Raw genomic sequence first — 21,933 nt, forward strand, 5'->3', positions numbered from 1 at the left:
TTATCTTTTGCAGAGCATAAACAATTTCTGAGATAGTCCTCTATGTTGGAACTTTAGTTCTGGAAGTTCGACGATTTTGTTTTAATCTTCTGCAGTTTGATCTTGTTACTTTCGACAAATAACGAAAGATATTGAAGAAAATATCACGTCTAAACTAGATACTTTCTTATAAAGGTAGTGTTGAGCCCTACCTATCTGCAGATGACATGGTTTAAATATATACTTCAAAGGAAGACTTGGTAACAAAACTAGAAATAGGAAAAAAGATATTAGAATCAAGGGGCCCGAGAATGAGTAAAATTTAAAGGGAATATATGACATGTAAATTTGATAAAGTATAAATTGACAACAATATAAATATTATTTTTCAAGGGGAAAGAGTTACTCAAAAGAACTATTTCCATTATTTAGAATCAATACTACAAAAAGACAGGGAGATGGATGGGTGATGTTGCAAGTAAGATTGGAGCCAAATGGGCAAAATAGATGTAAACAAGTGGATTGATATCCTTTGTGACAAACTAATACCAAATAAATAAAATGAAAATTTTATAGAACGATTATTAGTCTGGTAATATTGTATGAAGCGAAGAGCTTGGCATTAAAAAAACATAAATACAACATACTGATGTACAACATACTGATGTAGTGAAAATGAGGATGATATGACGAAATAAGATAGATAATGAACATGTGAGAGGAATATTAGTTGTGACGCTCCTTTTACTTCCATATTCCCTGAGGGCAAGTTGCAAAATAAGGTTGGTGTCTCGAAAGTAAAAAGTGGAAAGTAAAACGAACAAAATCAAAATTTCAGGACTTGGAGTCATGATCAATTAAATTAGCGATGATCTCAATAGTCGTGGTTGATGGAGTGGAAATCACTGCAAAATTAGCAGTATCAGGTGCTATGATGCTGAAGAATCTCATTCCATGTTCATAGGAAAAACTCAACAAAAAAAAAAAAAGGAAAGTAAGTTTAGGTGGTTTGGGTGACAATTGGGTGGTTTGGGTGGGTTTGGGTTGATGATGGACAGGGGCGGAGCCAATTAAGACCCAGAGAGGGCACGTGCCCCCCCTCACTTTGCTCTAACCTACTATACATAGGTACATATTTTTGGTATATACATATACGTACAAGGTAATTTTAAATAGTGCCCCCTTCAAATTTTCAAATTCTTCTAATTTTCTTTTGAAAAAAAAAAAGAAGTTACATATATCCCTTCTTCAAGTATACATTATATTTTTCCTTTTCTAATTTTTGTTTCCTTTTTCAAATTTTTTTTTTTTTTTCCCACTTATGTATAATTATGTATTTTTTTAAACTTACTTATTTTTATTGATGACATTTGTGATTCTATTTAATTAAAATATTATTAATTAATATTTTGATTCTTATATCTGTAACTATATATTTTTTTACACCATATTATTTTACAATTATTTTTTTCTTATTTGCCTTTTTGATTTAAAAAAATTATACTTTCTATTTGTCATATTTTTATTTATTTATTTAACAATTGCATTGTGCCCCCCCTGAAACAAAATTCTGGCTCCGCCCTTGATGATGGATGAGCGAGTTAATAATAGGTCAATAACTCATTATCAACCCATTTATGATGGGTCATAAAAAGATTGTGTGTTAAATGGGTTAGTTAATATACACCCAACCCAATTATTCAAATTTTTTAGATATAAATTGTCAAATTATTTTAATTGTTGAATACAAATATATATATATATATATAATGTTTTTATATTAAATTTAGGGTTAATTTCAGTAACACTTCATCAGGTTTGGCCAAATATCACTTTGAAACATCTTTCAAAAATTACTATCACTTGGTCCAATTTTACTTTTCTATCATTGACACCGTCAGAGTCGTACGAAAAGACAATTTTGTCCTTAATTTTTTAATATAATTTATTTCAAATTATCAACTAATTATTATGGCTATTTTACCCCTCATTCATTACCACCACCCATCACACTTATTTCTTTCTCCTCTTTCACAATTCTGCTAAATGGACCACATTAGTTATTTTTTTTCCTCTCTCTAATTCATCTTCTAAATTGGAAAAAAATTGTTCCCTTTCCACTTCAAAACAGCACAAACAAATTGGTAATCCTATACTCAAACATTGGAAATATTGTTTTGAATGATTCAAAATGTGTTTGCAGCACTCGAATGCCTTTTTTATTTTTTATTTATGAATTGCAGCACTAAAATGACTCTCAACTTGGAATAATTTTGTAAGGCACCTTGTGTGTAGAATAAGCCAATTAATGAGAAACACATAAAGAAGAAAAAAAATAATCATACATACATTCGTAGATTATAAAGAATGGCGAAGCAAAATGATAAAAAAGAAAGGGAAAAAAAAAAACTAAGGGCAAAAGCAATCCACAAAAACAGAGAAATTCAAATAATAACAAAAAGCCAAAACAAACAAGTGTTGCGATTTTAAGTTGAAATAATTGTTTAGGCGAGTGAAGATCGCTATTGTACCCTCTGTTTTTCTTTCAAAAGATTGCAAACACTTGGCGCAAAGCTTGCCGATCACCATTTATTATAAAAAGATCCTAATGAAATTTTATACTCATCACTTTTACATAGTTCAGGCCCAAGTTTTTTTCAGTTACAAATAATGATGACAGGCCAACATTAGGGCCTGTTTGGTGTAAACAGACCGCCCCATCAATGAAAAGGGCCCATCAACCTATAAACTAGGGGCAAAATGTAAGAAATTAGGGCAAGAAGCTAGAGAGAGAAAGAAAGGCAGACTCTTTGGAGTGTGAGAAAACCCATTCTTATTATGGAAGAACATTTTCTTGCATTCTTCACTATTCTTGGATCTAACGTGAGATGGTGAAGCAGATCTAGTAGGCTGTCTTGCCAAGCATGATGATGGGATGAACCTGCTTATTCGAATTGACTTATCTAAATCCATAGATTCAAATTCACTTTTTAGGTTCTTAAATGGGCCGTTGGAACTTCCACAGTAAGAGTCCTTGTTATTGTCATTTGGTTGTTTGAAATGTTTAAATTACCCATGTGTTCGTTTTTTTTATTATTTTTCGGTAAAAAAAAAAAGAAAAAAGAAAAAGTGTTCGTTTTTACCACGTGACTGATCACTTTTGTGGTATTATGGTATAGTTTGTCACTCTTAGAGGGCGTCAGAATGAGGCCACACAATGTCCTTCTCTCTTCTCAGCTAAAAAAGGCTCACATGTCCGTGTTTTCAGTGCTTTACTTTTGATCCTTGATCATCATAAATTTAGTATTGATGGAGGACATATATTGTCATTTTTGCCTCGGATCTGGGAAACAGGGCAATTCTTTCGCGGCTTGTTAGGCATCCTGATCAAGGTAGTGTACGTTTGGGATGGCGCTACTGAGCAACAGGTAAATAAATAGAAACAGTATAATAGTGGTCTTCAATCTTGATAGTGGCAAGACTCGGATATTACTTTATCATGCTTCTTTCTCATTTTCAATACTCTCTCCTCTGTGTTTGGTTCATTTAGCAGGAAAAAAGAGGTTTTAGGTTCGAGTTGGTGATTCGATCGTGTGGAAAAAAGAGGCTTTAAGTGCGGAATCTGAGAAGAGCAGAGCAATTGCTAGCTAAGTAACTGGAAGTTAAATGCATATCCAATGAACTTGTGGAAAGCTGGAAGCTACGCATCATGTCCGTATAACAGTATCTTGTACTTTATTCCTGATTTTGTTTCGGTATAGAAATGGCAGGTGCCTGATGTTTATGTTGCGAAACATGTACCATGGAGAAAACTTTACATGGGCCGGGACGAGTTCAAATAAAAGAACATTTTGTTTACTATATGATTAAGCTTTGCTAAGGGATTAATTAAAAATACTTGGCTGATCTTTTTGTCAAGGCAAACAAGCAAAATCTGAATAAAAGCTGTCACGTCTGCTTATGTGTCATATTGAGATTGATTGGAATCATATAATAGTTTCTCGTGTAAAAGACCTAGCGACATCTGGTGGCCTTTCACTGAGCCTTCCACCGGATCTCAAATTAATTACAATCTGACTCGAGAAAATGTGACCACCCCTGTACCCTCAGCCTTTCACCGGTTCATTGTTCCTACTCCTTGAGCTTTGTTTGTTCATTTCTTCATTTCTGATCTCTTATTTAGCAAAGAAAAGCATGCTCTCAAATTAGTAGAGCATGACCTCGTGAATAATTTGTATTTCGGTACGATTTGTCACATTATTAGATCAATAAAATAATAACTACTTCGTATGAAATAATCATAAAGAATAATAAGATAACTACTGTAATAGTCTCTAACTCTTTTTATTTTTATTTTTTTTAATATGATTAGTATTAGAGGAGCCTCTTATCGAATTCAGATGAAAATGGAATGAAATGTATATGAATTGAATGTCAGTGTCTTTTAATAAATTTAATTAGGTATATATGAATTGAATGTTAATACCATTTAATAAATTAAATTTTTAATCGAGTTAAGCTTGTTCAAGTGTTGATTAATCCATATTTAGTTTGGTTTTAGAAATGGTCCATAATTTCTTCTAAGGCCAACCAGTACTTTGAATATAGGGTTATTTCCTGAGTTACACCGTCCTTATCAACGGGTGTCGCTCTTATGCTTCGAGCACATTTCTACTCTTACCCTCCTCGCGCGTTTTGCTACAGATTCTCACTATTTATGACTTAATTCTGCTACTCTAACACTTCCGCTCTCGCTTTGGCTCCCCCTCACTCTCCTGTTCCCATTTTATGTGACTTAGATTATTTCGAGGTGTATATATATTTTTTTATATGCATATTTCATGAATTTCTACCGCTATTACATTTTATGGATAATAATGACTGTTCCTGCTGCTATTTCATTTTTGACAGAAAATACTTCACTTGGTCTTTATCCATCAATTTATGGAACAATCTCAATTCTACCCCTGATAGAGAATGGGCTAGAATCATCTCCATGGCACCTGTCACTGGAGGGTGTCCATGGCAGATCCAAAGGCTGAGATGAAGCCAAGTCAGCCCAATTTGCCATGTCATCACTGACAAAGCGCCAAATCAGCAGTAAGTTTTGAAACTTATTTTTTTACCATGTACGGATACTTTAGACAAAATACATACTTACCATATACGAATACAATATAACAAATTTATACCAAAATTACTTTTTTTTCCTTATGCACCTTCATCCGTACCCTGGTTCAGATTTTGAATCCCTCTGAAATTGAAGTCTCAGGAATCCGGCAGAGCATACTGCATTCAATAAAAAAGCAAAAGAATCAGATCTGCCTTGTGAAATGAAGGTAAAAATCACAGAAAAATATATCAAATTATAATGTAAAAACTGAAATGGGAGGAATTGATTTTGTGCATTCAATAAAAAAGCAAAAGAATCAGATCTGCCTTGTGAAATGAAGGTAAAAATCACAGAAAAATATATTAAATTATAATGTAAAAACTGAAATGGGAGGAATTGATTTTGCGAAGAACCTTGGACACTTCTTCAGTCATCTTCTTCAAATCGGATTGATTTTTGCCGAAACCATTCACCATTTCGCCGAACAAGAGGAAGAAAACCGGCATGGAAGAGCCGTGAACAATAGCTCCCAAGCTTCCGGAGATCATGAGAAGCCAATCGTACTTGTCGGCGAATGAGAATGGCTGATGAAAAGGAAGACTCTGCTCCTTCTTCGATTTTGAATCATTATTATTACACCATTTTTTGCTTATCCACTTCTTTAAAATCCAAATGTGAAATAGCAATTCCATTGTTCGATGAAATGTCCGATAGAATTGTTTCACACTTTAAACAGGTGTTGTAATTACATTGGAACACATATCTTTAATTGAGGATGAACTTCAGGACCCAAGCATTGCTTGTGCTTCCAGTTGCGAATTTATGTCATAGACTTGTGCATGTTCAATAACTGTTGACTGATTTGACGCTTCAAGTGTTTTGTGTATGATATTGTGCAGTTGACATCTATCATCAGAAATCCAAAGATAGTTTGAAGCACAAAGAAAATTTTGAAGGAGAAACAGAGAACCAGCAACGACATTGAAACTGGGAAACATTTTATTTATGTTAAAGCCTTCAGCTTACTCATACATACACACAGTACGTACACACTTAACCCACTCATATACATCTATGTTCGCATATTATGTCAAAACCACCACAAAACCCCAGTCGTAGTAGCGGCTGCTATTTATAGCCTTAGCTCGCAGAGGCGCAACCACACCAGCTGGGTCCACTCCAGCGGCAGCACGCACACTCTCACGCATCAGCACGACCCTCCTGCTTCTGCTGCTGGTGCGGTCCCCCGAAGAACTCTTTGCTTTGGTTCCTGAAGATGTCTTCCACCTCTCTTGCCGGTACATTGAACGCCAACTCCTTTGCCTCTCTCTCCATCTAATTTATTATGTTCCTCCTTCATCAGTCGCCGGATTCTTGATCAGTTACCGGATTCTTCTTGAGTTCAATTTCAGAGGGAGAGAGAGCTGAAATTCAGAGGCAAATAATGATACAAAATGATTAACATTTTACTTTTGGGGGAAAATAACATTTGACATTTGGAGGGAAACTTTTGGGGGGAAATTTGAGATTGTATGTATACAGAAGTCTTGTATAGATACACAGGATATTATTATATACATACGAGGTAAATAGTTTATATACATACTTGCCATGTCACTCATGCCACGTCAACAATGGTGACCCTCCAGTGAGAGGATAGCAGGAGACGATTTTTTCCCCAATTCATGAATATCGTCGAGAGAGCTGTCTCTTCATAGCTATTATTCAAAATTAAATTTGTCTCTTCATAGCTATTATTCAAAATTAAATTAAGATTGCGACTGGTCAGATGTATATATGAAAATTTAAAGTATTAAAACTTTTATATTAATCGGTGTGATTTTTCACAAAATCTTTTTCCTATAAGTTCGTAGTTTCTTTAGTAACTCACAAAAATGCATGCGACTCAGAATCCAAGATCAAAGAAATTTTTACTACTATCCTTACAAAAATGCTTGCAATTAAAATCAATATTGTTCTTAAAATCACTACTATGTCAACAGTAATAGTGATTTTAAAAAATAATTATTTTAAAATATAATCACGAAAAATAATTACAAGCACCACGCAATACATAAAATTTAGTATTATTTTTCACGTCACTCACTTTAAATTCCAATTCTTTTTTTTTAGCATTACTCCAATTAATTAACTAATTCTAACTTATATGGCGTGTGACGCGTGGTAAAGCAAAGGAAAGAGAGTGCGAATACTCTCTCTTCAATTTTCATAAAACAATTTTAAAACAATTTTTTTCTTTATTTATTTTTTTTTTGTCGGATTTTTTATTTTATTTTTTATTCTTGAATTTAGTTTTGAAAATTTTTATTTTTTTTATTTTTAGAGAGCAGAAAATTAAATGCCTTCTACTTTCCAGCTGCCCTCTGACGCACGCATTACACAGTCCCTCTCTGTGCTTAAAGTGACTCCCCCCCCCCCCCCCCCCCATTTTGGCCTTCTTTTTCGCGATTTTGGAACATCAAACAAAATCACTCCCCCGTAGATTACATTCTTTTCTAGGGTTTTCAACGATCATTTTCTGGTAATTTCTTACTCAAATTCTTGATTTTTTATGCCGAGAGAAGTTAGTAAAAGAAATAACAATTATATTTTGATGCTTCAATTCATATTAGGTTTTAGGTTTCTCAAGTAATATAGAATCATATCTTTCGAAAAAAAAAGTAATATAGAATCTTCCATTCAATTTTTAATGATTCACAAATTCAGGTTGTATTTTTCTCATAAATCGGGTTGAATTTTTCTGCTTCTCTTTCTCTTAGCATCAGCATAATTCATGTGTTGGTTTCTTCTGTGCATTCTTCTTCCGAATTATTCTTTGCAAGTTTGATGGGGCTAAAGAACTTCTTCTAATAAGATAGCCCACTAAGAGATAACTAAGCATGTAAAAGGATCATTGATTGTCATCTAATTGATGGTTATTGTTTAGAAATTTTTACTATCTATTATTGGGTTAATTGTTTGTACTGTTTAGGGATTGAAACCATGTTTGTTGCTTTATTTCTGGTGCGTATATTGTACAATGCATACTGTTTCTCATAGAGATTTAATGAGCCTCTCAGCATGAGATTGGGAAGATAAACAAGTGCAACTTATTACTGATTTTAAACAAGAGATATGATGCAAAATTTAGTGAACAGGTATATGTCTTCATAATTCTTGAAGACTAGCTTCAATGTTGTTTCTTTTCGAAGTTAAAATATTTGTTTTCGGGTTGTTTTGTGATAGCTCCTGTATAAGGGTACTTCAATACTAATTCTTCTGTTTCTCACTTGCTAGTCTGGAGATCCTGAGGTTTTTTTTTTGCTTATTATTCTTTTTCTGTCTGTGCAAGAATAGGAATTACAATACGAATGGAGTAGGTCAGGCCTGTTCTGTTTCCCAAGGTAATAAAATGAAGAATCCTGAAAACAATAAAAACCATTACAGTAAGGATGCCATGCTGGGGTGTGAGCTTTGGACAGATGGCCTTATTTGTGCTTTTGAATATGTTCGAGGCTCCCGAAAGTCAACTAGACCAAGATCACAGTCAAAGATGCAGAGCACACATCAAGTAGACAGTGGAAATCTAAAGAAGATAGTGCCTAAATATGGATTAACTGAGGCTTCTACTCCAAAAAGAAATGGGAACAATTCATTGGAATCCAGTTCTCTCATTGACCTTAGGGCTCACCACATTGCTCCTTTGGATGATAATACAGATAGCCAGACTTCTGAACTTGATACTTTCCATACCATGGAAAGATCTGTGGAAAGTCATTGGGTTCCAATTGGATGGGCTAGAATCTCTGAACTCGTCCAAACAGTGCAAGTTGACGCTGGGTGGTCCTCACCTTATGAATTCATGGATGATGAAGATGACCTTACTGTTGCAGATTTGGCAGCTCCTTATTGGGAGCGACCAGCTGGTCCCACATGGTGGTGCCATGTGGCTGCAGGTCACCCATCTATCGATGCGTGGCTAAAAAATGCTCAGTGGTTACATCCTGCTGTTAGTATTGCTTTGAGAGATGAAAGCCGATTGATAAGTGAGCGAATGAAACACCTACTATATGAGGTAGATTGCTTTCTTAAAATCTGAATTTGTTAGCTTGATAGGGTGAATGTGTTTCATGATTGATCTGATAATCTATTGTTTTTTGTAATGATTGTTAAAAGTACAATTATGGTTCAGATGTGTAATACCAGGCATGTAGTGCAAAGACTGGTTGCATACTGTAAGTAATCTCAGTACTCCATGAATCCAAATCAAGGAAATCTAATGAGCAATGTTTTAAAAGACAAAAACTTTATTCCAAGTGGAGTGAGGATTATGTTAAATATAGTAGGGTGTCATATTGTAGAATGTAGATCGTATCATTCAAATAAGATGATCTTTAAGAATTTAAGGTGTCTGTGACTAATGCATTTAGTCAAAGTCCTCAGAAAAAATGTTCCTACATGGACTAAATTGCTAATGACCATGATAAAGGTTCGTGAAGGGAATTCTTTCATAATTAACCTCCATTGAGAGCTGTTTCAATTGTGATTTTCTTTTTTCAACTCTTCATGAAATTGGGTATTGTTGGATTGCTGCCTATGCTTTATATGATCATACCTTTTACAGGTCCCAGTTAGGGTTGCTGGAGGGCTATTGTTTGAGCTGTTGGGGCAATCAGTTGGTGATCCATTTGTTGATGAAGATGACATTCCTGTTGTTCTTCGCTCTTGGCAAGCACAAAACTTTCTAGTATCCGTTTTGCACATGAAAGGAACTGCATCGAGCATAAATGTGTTGGGCATTACAGAAGTTCAGGTTTGTTCATGTTTGACAAGAATCTTTTCAGTGTCCTTCATTCTATTGGGGAAGATTTGGTTCATTATGCTAGGATGGATCAGATTCTTGTTTAATATTTGGTTGATATATTTTTTCTGGTCTGGTCCAGGAACTTCTCTTTGCTGGGAGTAATAATACACCAAAAACAGTGCATGACGTTGTAGCACATCTAGCTACCCGCCTTGCTAGATGGGATGATAGGTGAGGGAAATATTTTAATACTTCATTAGTTTAACCTATGTAAACCTCCCTATTGTCTCTAGATGCTTGGGTGCAATTTACCTTTTGTTACTAATTGATATTTTCTGCACAAAGTTTGTTGTTGCAACGTGCAGAGCGTAGCTTCTGAACTTATATGTGAACTCTGAGAAATTCTTTCGTAAGAACTAAAATAATGGTAATGGTACAAATAGAAATGCTTTTGGGAAATCTTGAATTTGATTCCTTGGCTTCGTTGTTGTAGAATGTTAGAAAAATTGGGGGCATCTTTTCTTTTTTGACCAAGGGGAGATTTGGGAGAGTGTTGGATAGGAGAAAAGTAGCATAAAAGCTACTGGGCCACTGGGGTTGATACATTTGATGTAAAGTTTACAGGTACAAGATGAAGCTTCCTTCCTTTAGGAGTGTCCATAAGTATAAATTTTTGGCCCATCATGCTAAAAGTTTACAACTGAACCAATCACTATCTTTGCATTATTTGGTTATGTAGTTGCGTATTGTCAAACCAAGTGCTTCTTAATATTATTTTATTTGGACTATGAAAGTTGAAGCTTGGATGAGGAAGTGTGCCTTTCCAACGGCTATGACTCAATTGATAGTTTCAACATCTGAGTGATCTTTAAATTTTTGTATAATTTCTCCATTCAAGTAGTCATAGCATGATCCAATTAAGATTACAAGAGCAGGGTGAATTTTCAAGTGGTCACAAGTTTATCACGTCTTCTGAATCACCTTTTGTATTTGTTTTGTTCTAATCATTCTGACTTCCTTTCCTGAAGACAATTCTTGAGTTACATACATATTTAGGATTTCTGTACCCTATGGAGCCTCTTTACAGTTGTTAACTTGCATACAATCATTAACAACTATAGAGTGCCCTCTCAGCCTTCAGACTCATTTCTCCTCATTTACAACTAGAATGGTGTCAAGCTCCCACTGCTTGATTCATGTAATTATGGATATCTATGTCTTCTACTTCTACATATAAAAAAATTAGTACAGTGCTTTCAAGTCAGTTATTGCTAGGTTTACTTGATTGTATAGTTCGCTCTTGTATATTTGCCTGCAATTATCTTTCTAATTTTATGTCGTTAGGTTAGTGGTTCCTGTTTTTTTTTCTTCTCTTTCTTCCATGTCTATTTTTTGAATGAAAAAGGAAAATGTCAACTAGTGTTTAAGCAGTGTATAGGTGACGGTCTTTTCACGAACTTAACGCACAGGCTTGAAAACTATCGTAATTACTCGCTGAATTTCAGGGTAGCAAATAAAGAGTTAGTTTTACTTATAAAAAGAAAAAGAAAAAGAAGTTAAACAGCTAGTTTCAAAAGCAAAGAACAATTTAATTATAATCTCTTGTAGCTTTTTTAAGTATACAGGAGGTATATCTCACGAGCTAAAGCAATTCAATCTAGAAAAAGAAACGTAATGTATTGCCATCATTGAAACAACAAGAAAAAACATGCAAACTTAGGTATAAAATGCTTCACTAAGCTCTAAAATAGGGGGCGCATATTTGCTTTCTATAAAACCTAAAAAAGATAGCTTTTTCCAACTCCAAACTACAGAATAAATTGATTCACGAATCAGGAGCACCTGAATTTGTGAGTACAATTTCCTTATTTAATTAGGAGTGTTAATTGTAGTACCGTTACCCAAGGCTCTGATTAGGTCAGATGTGAGTGCTGAATTAGATTAGAGGGGGGTGAACACGTCTTATGGATAAATTACCGTTAATCCTTGTTTAAAATGAGTTAATTAGTTGATTAAATGTCTCAATTATATCACAAAAACACATAAAACGATAATTAAAGTAAGGCAGATACAGTACTTTTTTAGTGGAAAACCCTAAACATGAAAAAACCATGGGATCTATTCCGGGTAGATCAAAATCCACTAAATGATAAAGATGTTACAGACTAACTTGCCAGTCTCTTACCCAAAAATCACGTATTGCCTCCTGACTCATACTTATTCAGGATCTACCTAAATCCTCCAGCCACTGATCCATCAACCAACTTGCTCCTCTCTATCTGCTTTTCTATGAACTTACTGATATCCAATAACTAGTGATGTCCGATCAACTTGTTCTTTGCAAACCACCCAGTTGATGTTGTGTCTCATAGTTTCAATCAACTTCTTTCTTTGATTCTCTCAATCACATATGGTATGGTAGTCTGTTAAGAACCTCGGAATCATTCTCAAAGGCCTCTCTCACTGAAAATATTAATTCATTCAACAATATGTATATTGTTATAAGCTTTTGTGAGAGATACTCTAACCCCACATTTATAGCCAGTGTAAAAGACACGTAAAGTATGGGAGGTCAAATCCTTTTAGAATTCTGTTTTGAGAGTGTTTCCAGAAATAAACCTCTGAAGGGTTTGATCGATCAAGGTATCGGTTTGCTGCCAAGCTGCTTGATTGATAGACCAATCATTTGAAGCACACTGGATTTCAATAAAAGATTTTGGAAAAAATTGATCGATACACCTATTAATCAAAGTCTAAAAAAAAAAACCTGTTTAAAAATTCAATACCTTAAAAAAATGCATTTGTCAAAAACAAGTTTAAAGTATTTAGAGCCTCACCATGATCAAAACTAGGCTGTCAGTGATCTAAGGTCTTTCCAAGTCAAATTACCTGTGCCCTGAACTTGTGATTGAGGATACAGATTTCTCGCCATATTCTTCACAAATCTCGTCTTTATAGTCTTCGACAGTTATACTCTTTATGACTCATGACACTTGCACGTTACAACCAAGGTTTTGGAGTAGGAAATTGCCAGCACATGACACATATACCTGACAAGGAGGTTTATGTGGTGGTTTATATATATATATATATATAGGCACACAAACAAATTACTGATTGTGATGCTATGGTAGGTTAATATGTCATTTTTCTTTGAAACCATTGCTATGTTTCATTGTTATCTTTCGTTTATTGAGTGTGGTATGGTATCTCTACAACCAACAGCTGGCAACACATGTACATTCATCAATTACTCTTATACTTGAACTATCATTAATTCTTATCAACAATTTTTGGCATAATATCATTGAACCACAGAGAATTTCATCACTTTCTCCTTTTGTGATTTTTATATGTTAGATTATTCCGGAAGTCCATATTTGGGGCAGCTGATGAAGCAGAACTGAAGTTTATGAACAGGTACTTTAGTACACATGCAGCCAATTTCTTCTTCTTCTTCTTCTTCTTCTTCTTCTTCTTCTTCTTCTATTAGAAAGTTTCTAACAGACACTATGCGATGAGTAGGAGGAACTATGAAGACATGAATCTTTTCAGTATAATCCTGAACCAAGAAATTAGAAAGTTATCAAGACAGGTAATATACTTCATCCTGCTGGTATTTGATTAATTTCAAGGAGAAGGGCACTATTTGTGTATCTAATGAATAATAGATTGTAGCATTAAAACAAAACACGAGGCATGCTTTTGAATGATGAAGATACATTTGCATGCCTTGGAGAAGGCGGCCTGGACATCTCAATTCATGTACTTATGACCTATAGTTTTTGTTGTATATAATCTAAAATAAAGCTTCAATTAAACCAAGCTAAGTGAGCTATATCCGCCACCAAGGAGTGTACTTCCTTGCCTTATGTTCAAAATCATGAGAGAGAGAGAGAGAACAAACATATTTTTATATATTTCTTACTAACCCTAATAAGCTTATGTAGGCTTATATAAAGGAAACAAGACACACTAAATAACACAAGGGCCCTACCAACTATATGTAATTACATAATGACCCAACACACACACACACACACACACACACACACACACACACACACACAAAACATTCTAACACTCCCCCTTAAGCTGGAGAATATATATCAAATAATCCCAGCTTGGAACAGATAGTTTTTAACTTGTTATGACCTAATGCTTTGGTAAACATATCAGCTAATTGATCTTCAGGCTTCACAAATGGAGTAGAGATGCTCCCACGTAATATCTTTTCTCGAATGAAGTGACAATCAACTTCAATATGTTTTGTCCTCTCATGAAACACAGGATTTGATGCAATGTGAACTGCTGCTTGATTATCACAGAACAATGGAGTAGGAGCTTCAACTGTCAACCCAAGTTCTTTTAGAAAATGTTGTATCCATGTCAACTCACTAGTGGTATGGGCCATTGCCCTGTACTCAGCTTCAGCACTAGATCGAGCTACAACCGTTTGCTTTTTACTTCACCATGTAACAAGATTTCCTCCTACAAATGTGCAATAGCCTATAGTAGATTTCCTTATCTGAAGGAGAACTAGCCTAATCGGTATCTGTAAAACTTTCCACCTTGAGATGACCATTTGATTTATATAGTAACCCAAAACTTGGAGCTTGCTTGAGATATCGAATAATCCGAATAACAGCAATCCAATGTGGCATTCTAGGGGCTCCCATGAATTGACTTACAACACTAATTGCATATGAAATATCAGGTCGAGTGATAGTGAGATAAATTAATTTCCCAACAAGGCGACGAAATCTGCCCGAGTCATTAAATAGATCACCCTCATCAGACACAAGTTTGGTATTTGAATCCATAGGAGCATCAACTGGACGACCACCCAACATACTTGTTTCTTCTAATAAGTCCAACACATATTTTCGTTGGGATAAGCTTATACCCTTCTTGGATCTAGCAACTTCAATACCCAAGAAATACCTAAGTTTACCCAAGTCTTTAGTGTGGAATCGATATTGCAGAAACAACTTCAACTTAGCAATGCCTTCAGAATCATCACCTGTGATCACAATATCATCTACATACACCACAAGAAATATGAAGCTAGCTTTAGTACACTGGTGAAATACCGAATGGTCGGTCTGACATTTGTTAAGACCAAATTTTAATGCCGCCTCAAAGAATTTTCCAAACCAAGCCCGTGGAGATTGTTTCAATCCATACAGGGCCTTTTTAAGGCGACAAACAATGTAGAGATACTCCCCCTGAGCAACAAACCCAGGTGGTTGCTCCATATAAACCCCTTCTGCTAAGTCACCATGTAAAAAGGCATTTTTAACATCTAACTGAAACAGAGGCCAATGTCTATTAGAAGCAAAAGAAATCAAAACACGAATAGAAGAAATCTTAGCAACTGGGCAAACGTCTCATCATAGTCAATACTGTAAGTCTGGGTATAACCTTTGGCAACAAGACGTGCTTTTAAACGCTCAACGGACCCATCTGGAAGATACTTCGCAGTATATACCTAGCGACAACCTACAGGTTTGGCACCTGGAGGTAATGGAACAAGATTCGACGTGCCATTCTGATGCAAAGCATCCATTTCATCTTGCATTGCTTTCCTTCAGCTTGAATCAGACAAAGCATCCTGCACAGTCTTAGGAACAAATGTAGTAGACAACTGAGATGAAAAACATGAGAAGGATGGCGATAATGAATTATAAGAGACATAATGAGCAATGGGATGATTAGTAACACACGATCGAGTACCTTTGTGCAATAGGCAAGGAATCAGACACATCGGATGGTGTTGGATCCAAAGACGCTGAAGACGACAGAGGAGGCATGACAGCAGACGGCTTTGGTCGTTGAGTGTACACCTGTAACGGGGCAGGCAAAGGAGATCTAGGTTGAAGAGAAAGGGATGGAAGATGAATCGCAGGAAGAGGCAACTCAGGAGTGATATCAAGAAGTGAATCAGTATCTGAAAAATATGGGATGGACTCACAAAAAGTTACATCCGTGCTAATAAAGTACCGTTAAGAAACAGGACTATAGCAGCGATAACCTTTATGAGAACGAGAGTATCCAAGAAATACACACTTTGTGGCACGAGAATCAAAACCAAGACCAAGATTAACTTCCGAAAAAAAAAAAAACGAGGACCAAGATTGTGGACATAACATACACATCCAAAAACGCTAGGAGTAAAAGAAAACAAGGGAGAATCAGGAAATAAAATAGAATGTGGAGATTTGCCATCTAATACAGAGGACAGCATACGGTTAATAAGATGACAGGCAGTAAGAACAACATCACCCCAAAGCTGTTTAGGCATACGCATATGAAACAAAAGAGCACAGGTTACTTCTAAGAGGTGTCGATTCTTATGTTCTACAACTCCATTTTGTTGAGGAGTATAAACACATGAATTTTGATGAATAATTCCTTTATCACTAAAATATGTATCAAAGGGGGTTGAAGAATATTCCTCAGCATTATCAGAACGTAGAATACGAATTGGGCATCCAAATTGAGTTTTGATTTCTTTTCGAAATTTTTGAAAAATTAAAAATAGCTCAGAACGATCTTCCATTAGAAACAACCAAGTCAGGCGAGAATAATCATCCACAAATGTCACAAAATAATGAAATTTATTGATTGAAGAATGCTTTATTGACCCCATACATCTAAATGAACCAAATGAAAAGGACTAGAGACTTGATTATTTACCCAAGACTTGAAAGACACGCGATGGTGCTTACTAAGTTGACAAACTTCACATGACAAGAATTTCAAATGACTAAGACTAGGAACTTGACTAAGACTAGGAACTTGAAGTGATGGGTGACCAAGACGACAGTGCCACCATGCCCCGTATCAATCGTCTTCTTCGTCTTGAGATCCTGAAACACACATGAAGTAGGATAAAATGTAATAGAGCACTAGAGAGATTTAGTAAGCTTACTGATAGACATTAAATTAAAGGGAAACTGAGGAACATATAAAACAGACGAGAGAGACAAGGAATCACTAAGTTGAGTTGTCCCCAAACCTGAAACCTTAGTGGATGAACCATTAGCAAGAGTAACACTTTGAGAAGGAGGTACATAATTAAAGTCAAATAGAAGAGAAGAACATCCAGTCATATGATCGGATGCTCCAGTGTCTATGATCTAAGGACTACGAGTGGAAGACAATAGACATGTGTGTGAGTAGCTTACTGGGCAAAGGTTGCTGTGGAAGATGAATTAGATGCTTGCTTATAAGACAAAAACTGAGTATACTCATCACGTGGAACAGGGACTGTATCTGATTCAGTTACTTGGTGAGATCTAGAAGCAACATCATTCGAAGAGGAGGAAACCTGATTTGCATAACTAGATGGTTTGCCATGAAGGTCCCAACAAAAATTCACAGTATGATTAGAAAAGCCACAATGAGTACATTTTCGTGATTCCCTGCCACGGCCACCAAGTGAGGAGCGTCCCCCACGACCTTCACAGTAAGCATTATGTTCATCCTTTGAGACTACCAATGTTGAACGCTCACCACTCTGTCCAGTATTCAAATTTGAGGTGTCGCTGGCAAGTGTAGCGCGCTGAAGTCGAGAAAACACATCAGCAAGAGATGGAATTGTGGGACTGCCCATAATCTGTGCACGAAGAGACTTAGATGCTGACGACAAACCAGTAAGAAAACGGACAAGAAGTTTTGATCTAAACGAATACGGTTTTTGTTTGGTCAATAACTAAAAATCCAAACTATTGATTAGTTGGTGAGAATCGCGGCTCAATTTGGATGGAAAATCTATTTCTATATTTTATTCCATATTCGTAATGATTTCAAAATATATAGTTTCAAACTATCCTTTCGGATAAAGAATGAGATTTCTGTACCTAATATGCACTCATTAAGATTGAATTCAATTAACAATTAAGAAATCTCATAAAAAAATATAGTCACTTTTTTCCTGGTCAGGTTAATAAAGTCATGAAATATTTCGATTTATTTATTTCTTATTTTACATAGAATGGATTTATTAAAGTCCTCGCGTTGTTGTTGTATACTTCGAACATCGGCAGTAATGGGCTAATACGTATTCTGCTCCTCACAGACTCCCATAACTTTGGAATAATACTCTTCTATACTGTGATTACCTTGTTCAAGATTGAAGTACTGCTTACAGAGCTCATAAACACGGGTGATATTACTTGTCCCAGAATACAATTGCTTCAATCTGTCCCATATCTCCTTGGCAGTATCCAAATAAAGTAAAGTTGAACTAATTTGGGGTTCAATACTGTTTAACATCACAGAGATGATCTGAGCATCGTGCTTTTCCCATGCATCAAAAGAAGCATTAGTTTCCTTGAGTTTATCTTTAGTCAGATGAGTAGCAAGACTTTACGTTTGAGAAAATTGCAACAGATTTAGCTCATAATATGTAATTCTTCCCATTGAGTTTAACTGAAGTCATGGGAGAATGAAAACTGGATGTGGGAGAAAGCAAATCTGAACTGGATGTCATGTTGAACCTAGCAAAACAGAGAACAAAAAAAAAAGCGCAGAATTTGTATTCTGGCCGAACCTGGAAAACGGGCCGGATCTGGGCAAACGGGCCGAATTTGAAAAATGAACCGGCTCTGGGCAAACGGGTCGGATCTGCGCTATCCCGGTTTTAGTAAACCAGGGTTGGAATAGCATAACCGTGTAGCCAAACACGGGTCTTCTTCTTCACATCTTCACAAACGCCGGTGAACAATGCAGCGGAGACGATGGCGACTCAGTCACAAGCAACGGCCGAATCAATAAGCAGTGACCTCTGCAACTTCCGGCCAAAAAACGCGAATCGATGAACCTCACCTCTGCAAATCAAGACGGTAGATGTCAGCGAGCTCGCTGACAACCAAAGAGGAGCTGCCGGCGACAGCGAACGAGGCAAAGACACCAACACCACAATCGCGATTCCGATCTTATACAAGAACAGCACAATCACAGACTCTCACACCCATGAATTCGTGTAGCTTTGATACCATGTTCAAAATCATGAGAGAGAGAGAGAGAGCAGACATATTTCTGTATATTTCTTACTAACCCTAATAAGCCTATGTAGGCTTATCTAAAGGATACAAGACACACTAAATAACACAAGGGCCCTACCAACTATATGTAATTACATAATGACCCAACACACACAAAGTAGGAGCGATACTTAGAATATGTTAAAATGAGCAATTAAATTCAGATAATTACTCATCAACATATTCTATGGTGCATGAGCAATTAGCAACAAGAAGTCAAATTGGTAAGGTAAAATATTATGCTTTATAGTGCTAAAAAACCCTCTGGTGAGGTGCAGATTCTCTTATTATTTTCATGGAATTCTGTGGCAGTATTGTCTTTACTCAAATAGTAATTTTATTGAAACAGAAGATTAACATACTCATTTCTGGCAAATTATGTGAAAAATGCACTGATCCTCTACTAAATTTGGATTCTGACAACTTGTTTGTTCTTAAATGTGTAAAAATTTATGTCAGGAAATGCTCACTCGCTACATCTAGTCTACATGGTAGCATTTCACCCATATTTTTTTAACCCTGAAGTTCCCTTTTTCATGATTTAAATTTCTTAAATAATCAGCTTTGTTAAGTAATCAAGTGATGGCATCCTTGCTCAGCTTTGTTATTCTTGATCAGCACTTTTTTTTCAGCTTTGATCATACCTCTTTCTTGATCTGCTAGTTCTGAACTTTTTGGGTTCATAAAGCATAATTATCAATCACTTCATCTTTTTAAAGATCGAAAATGAAATAGGTTACTGTCAGTTAGCCAAGTCTTACCTATTTTATGAACTTGGCATGCCCATTCATTTCACATTTTCAAATTCAGGTTATCAGAGTGAAATGGTCACTACATGCGAGAGAGGAGATTGTTTTTGAACTTCTCCAACATATGAAGGGAAATGCAGCAAGAACTTTGCTAGAGGGATTAAGGAAGAATACAAGGGAAATGATTGAGGAGCAAGAAGCAGTTCGTGGCCGCTTATTTACCATTCAAGATGTCATGCAGAGTACGGTGCGTGCATGGTTGCAGGTTTGTTTAAAAACACAGCCTTATAGGGGTATTTAAGTATGCTTTATCTCTTTCTTTCTTTTTTCTGATAAAAATATTGTAATGGTTATGTGGCTAATCATTCACTATATTTTATTCCTCTTCAAGATGTATGACTTAATTTGGTGAAAGACACGTTGACATGTTTATCACAAGGATAAAATGGTTAAATGTCAGTAGTATCAGCTCAGAAAATAATCAATACATTGAGTATGTGAAGAAAAAAAAAAAACAAGACTCTATTGTGCTTTTAGTTAAAGGGAAATGTTTTAACTGTATGCGTTACTTTTTATGTTAATTTTTTTGCCATGTGAATGGTTGATGGCAAGTTTTTTTTTTTTTTTTTTCCCCCCTTATCACCTTATGATTATTGGCTGTTTAATTTGCAAATTTATGAAAGAATGGGCCGCCTTCACTTACATGAGGCAACTCTAATAATGAAAATACCTCATTTCCCAGTATTTTGTACAAAGGACAACTAATTGCTGAGACATTGCTTTTTGCCTGAAGCCCAACTCCCAAGTGACTATTGTGTGTGTTTGTGAAATTATTGGCTTTGGCATCTTACAGCTATATCCTTGTAATCAAAATGCAATATATGGAGGATAATTCCTATTAATATAATTGTATTGCTGATCTCTCTCTCTGCGTGCACCCCCAACATGTGTGTGTGGATCTGTGTGCGCACACATGTGATGCTGGCAAAAGCAACATATCTATTAGCAACATTGTGGTTTTCATCTTTTTAGCATGGATTTAATTTTTGAAAAAATGTTAATTTGACAAGTTCATAACTCCTATAAATTTCAGGATAGAAGCCTCCGGGTTACCCATAATTTAGCTGTCTTTGGAGGATGTGGCCTCGTTCTATCTATCATCACTGGGCTGTTTGGTATCAACGTTGATGGGATCCCTGGATCTGATAACACGCCTTACGCATTTGGTCTATTTGCAGCCCTCCTCTTTTTCTTAGGAATTGTGCTAATTGCAGTTGGGTTGCTCTACCTTGGGTTGAAAAAGCCCGTAACTGAAGCGCAGGTTGAAGTTAGGAAATTGGAGCTGCAACAGTTGGTCACAATGTTTCAGCATGAGGCAGAGACTCATGCCCAAGTTCGTAAACCCGTTCCTCGGAATAATTTGACCCCCACTGCTGCCGATGCTTTTGTAAGTGATGCAGATTATATTCTCATTCACTGACCACACTGTAACTCTTCAACTGCATAATTACACCATGCTATAATAATTGCTTCACGGAATAATTGTAATTTTCTTTTCTTTTACTTTCTTTGTTATATATATATAGACGCACACACCCGATATTTATTATTTTAGGGTGTGGGGGATAGTCCTGATAAGACTGGAGCCCACAAGTAACACAGAGCACAAATGGAAATCCATGTTGGGGGGGGGGGGGGGGGGGGGGGGGGGAGAGAGAGCCACCGCAATAATCATATAATAACTTTTATTTTTCTAGAAAATCATCATTCCTTCCGATATATTATTGATGCTCTTGTCAAATCTTATGTAGGCAAGCAACAAAATCAGGGTATTAAAGCCTATTGAGATTGAGTCTGATCATTGTTGAAGTATACCAAAATTAAACCAAGACTGGAAAATTTACTCCTGAGAATGTATTCAAAGCTCTAGTTATAGTATTTTTTTATTTATTTTATTTTATTTTATTTTTTTATGCCAATACATATGAAATGAGTTGGCCCCATTCATGTGAGATTAAGGCAAGAATGATCATGATGATTTGAGACGAGTTAAAATTGCATGGAATCTGTAAATCTTCTTGACTGTTCTAAGATGTAATCATGAAACACATATTTCAAGAATTTCAACCGCTATTGCATTTTATGGATAATGACTGTTCTTGTTGCTATTGCAATCAATTAAATGTGTGCAATATATCGGCCTTCGGGCCATTGTGATAGTTCAAATCCATAGAAGGT

General features: G+C 35.8%; 1 protein-coding gene across 2 annotated transcripts; it reads left to right on the top strand.

Annotated features, from left to right (window-relative positions):
* The first annotated feature begins 7,533 nt into the window (after window positions 1-7,533).
* On the top strand, window positions 7,534-21,914 carry LOC132311081 (uncharacterized). 2 transcript variants are annotated; one of them, XM_059808810.1, is made up of 9 exons: window positions 7,534-7,634; window positions 8,445-9,167; window positions 9,717-9,905; window positions 10,036-10,127; window positions 13,257-13,316; window positions 13,422-13,491; window positions 19,757-19,960; window positions 20,789-21,142; window positions 21,507-21,914. In XM_059808810.1, exons 2-9 carry the CDS (start codon window positions 8,505-8,507, stop codon window positions 21,561-21,563), a joined length of 1,689 nt encoding a protein of 562 aa, XP_059664793.1. In that variant the 5' UTR covers window positions 7,534-7,634; window positions 8,445-8,504; the 3' UTR covers window positions 21,564-21,914. The 2 variants fall into 2 exon arrangements, with proteins under 2 accessions (XP_059664793.1, XP_059664787.1); XM_059808804.1 differs by having other exon boundaries at window positions 8,450-9,167.
* The last annotated feature ends 19 nt before the right edge of the window (window positions 21,915-21,933 follow it).

Source organism: Cornus florida, unplaced genomic scaffold, assembly GCF_030987335.1.
Source record: "Cornus florida cultivar Cherokee Brave unplaced genomic scaffold, ASM3098733v1 CherokeeBrave_3.0.0_Hap2_Chr01, whole genome shotgun sequence".
NCBI lineage: Eukaryota > Viridiplantae > Streptophyta > Magnoliopsida > Cornales > Cornaceae > Cornus > Cornus florida.

Bases quoted from the DNA above. Each gene is read 5' to 3' on its own strand.
- LOC132311081 (XM_059808810.1), top strand. From the start codon at position 8,505: ATGAAGAATCCTGAAAACAATAAAAACCATTACAGTAAGGATGCCATG. The intron at 13,317-13,421 runs GTACTTTAGTAC...TGCGATGAGTAG, and splicing joins GAACTGAAGTTTATGAACAG to GAGGAACTATGAAGACATGA. The intron at 13,492-19,756 runs GTAATATACTTC...TTTCAAATTCAG, and splicing joins TTAGAAAGTTATCAAGACAG to GTTATCAGAGTGAAATGGTC.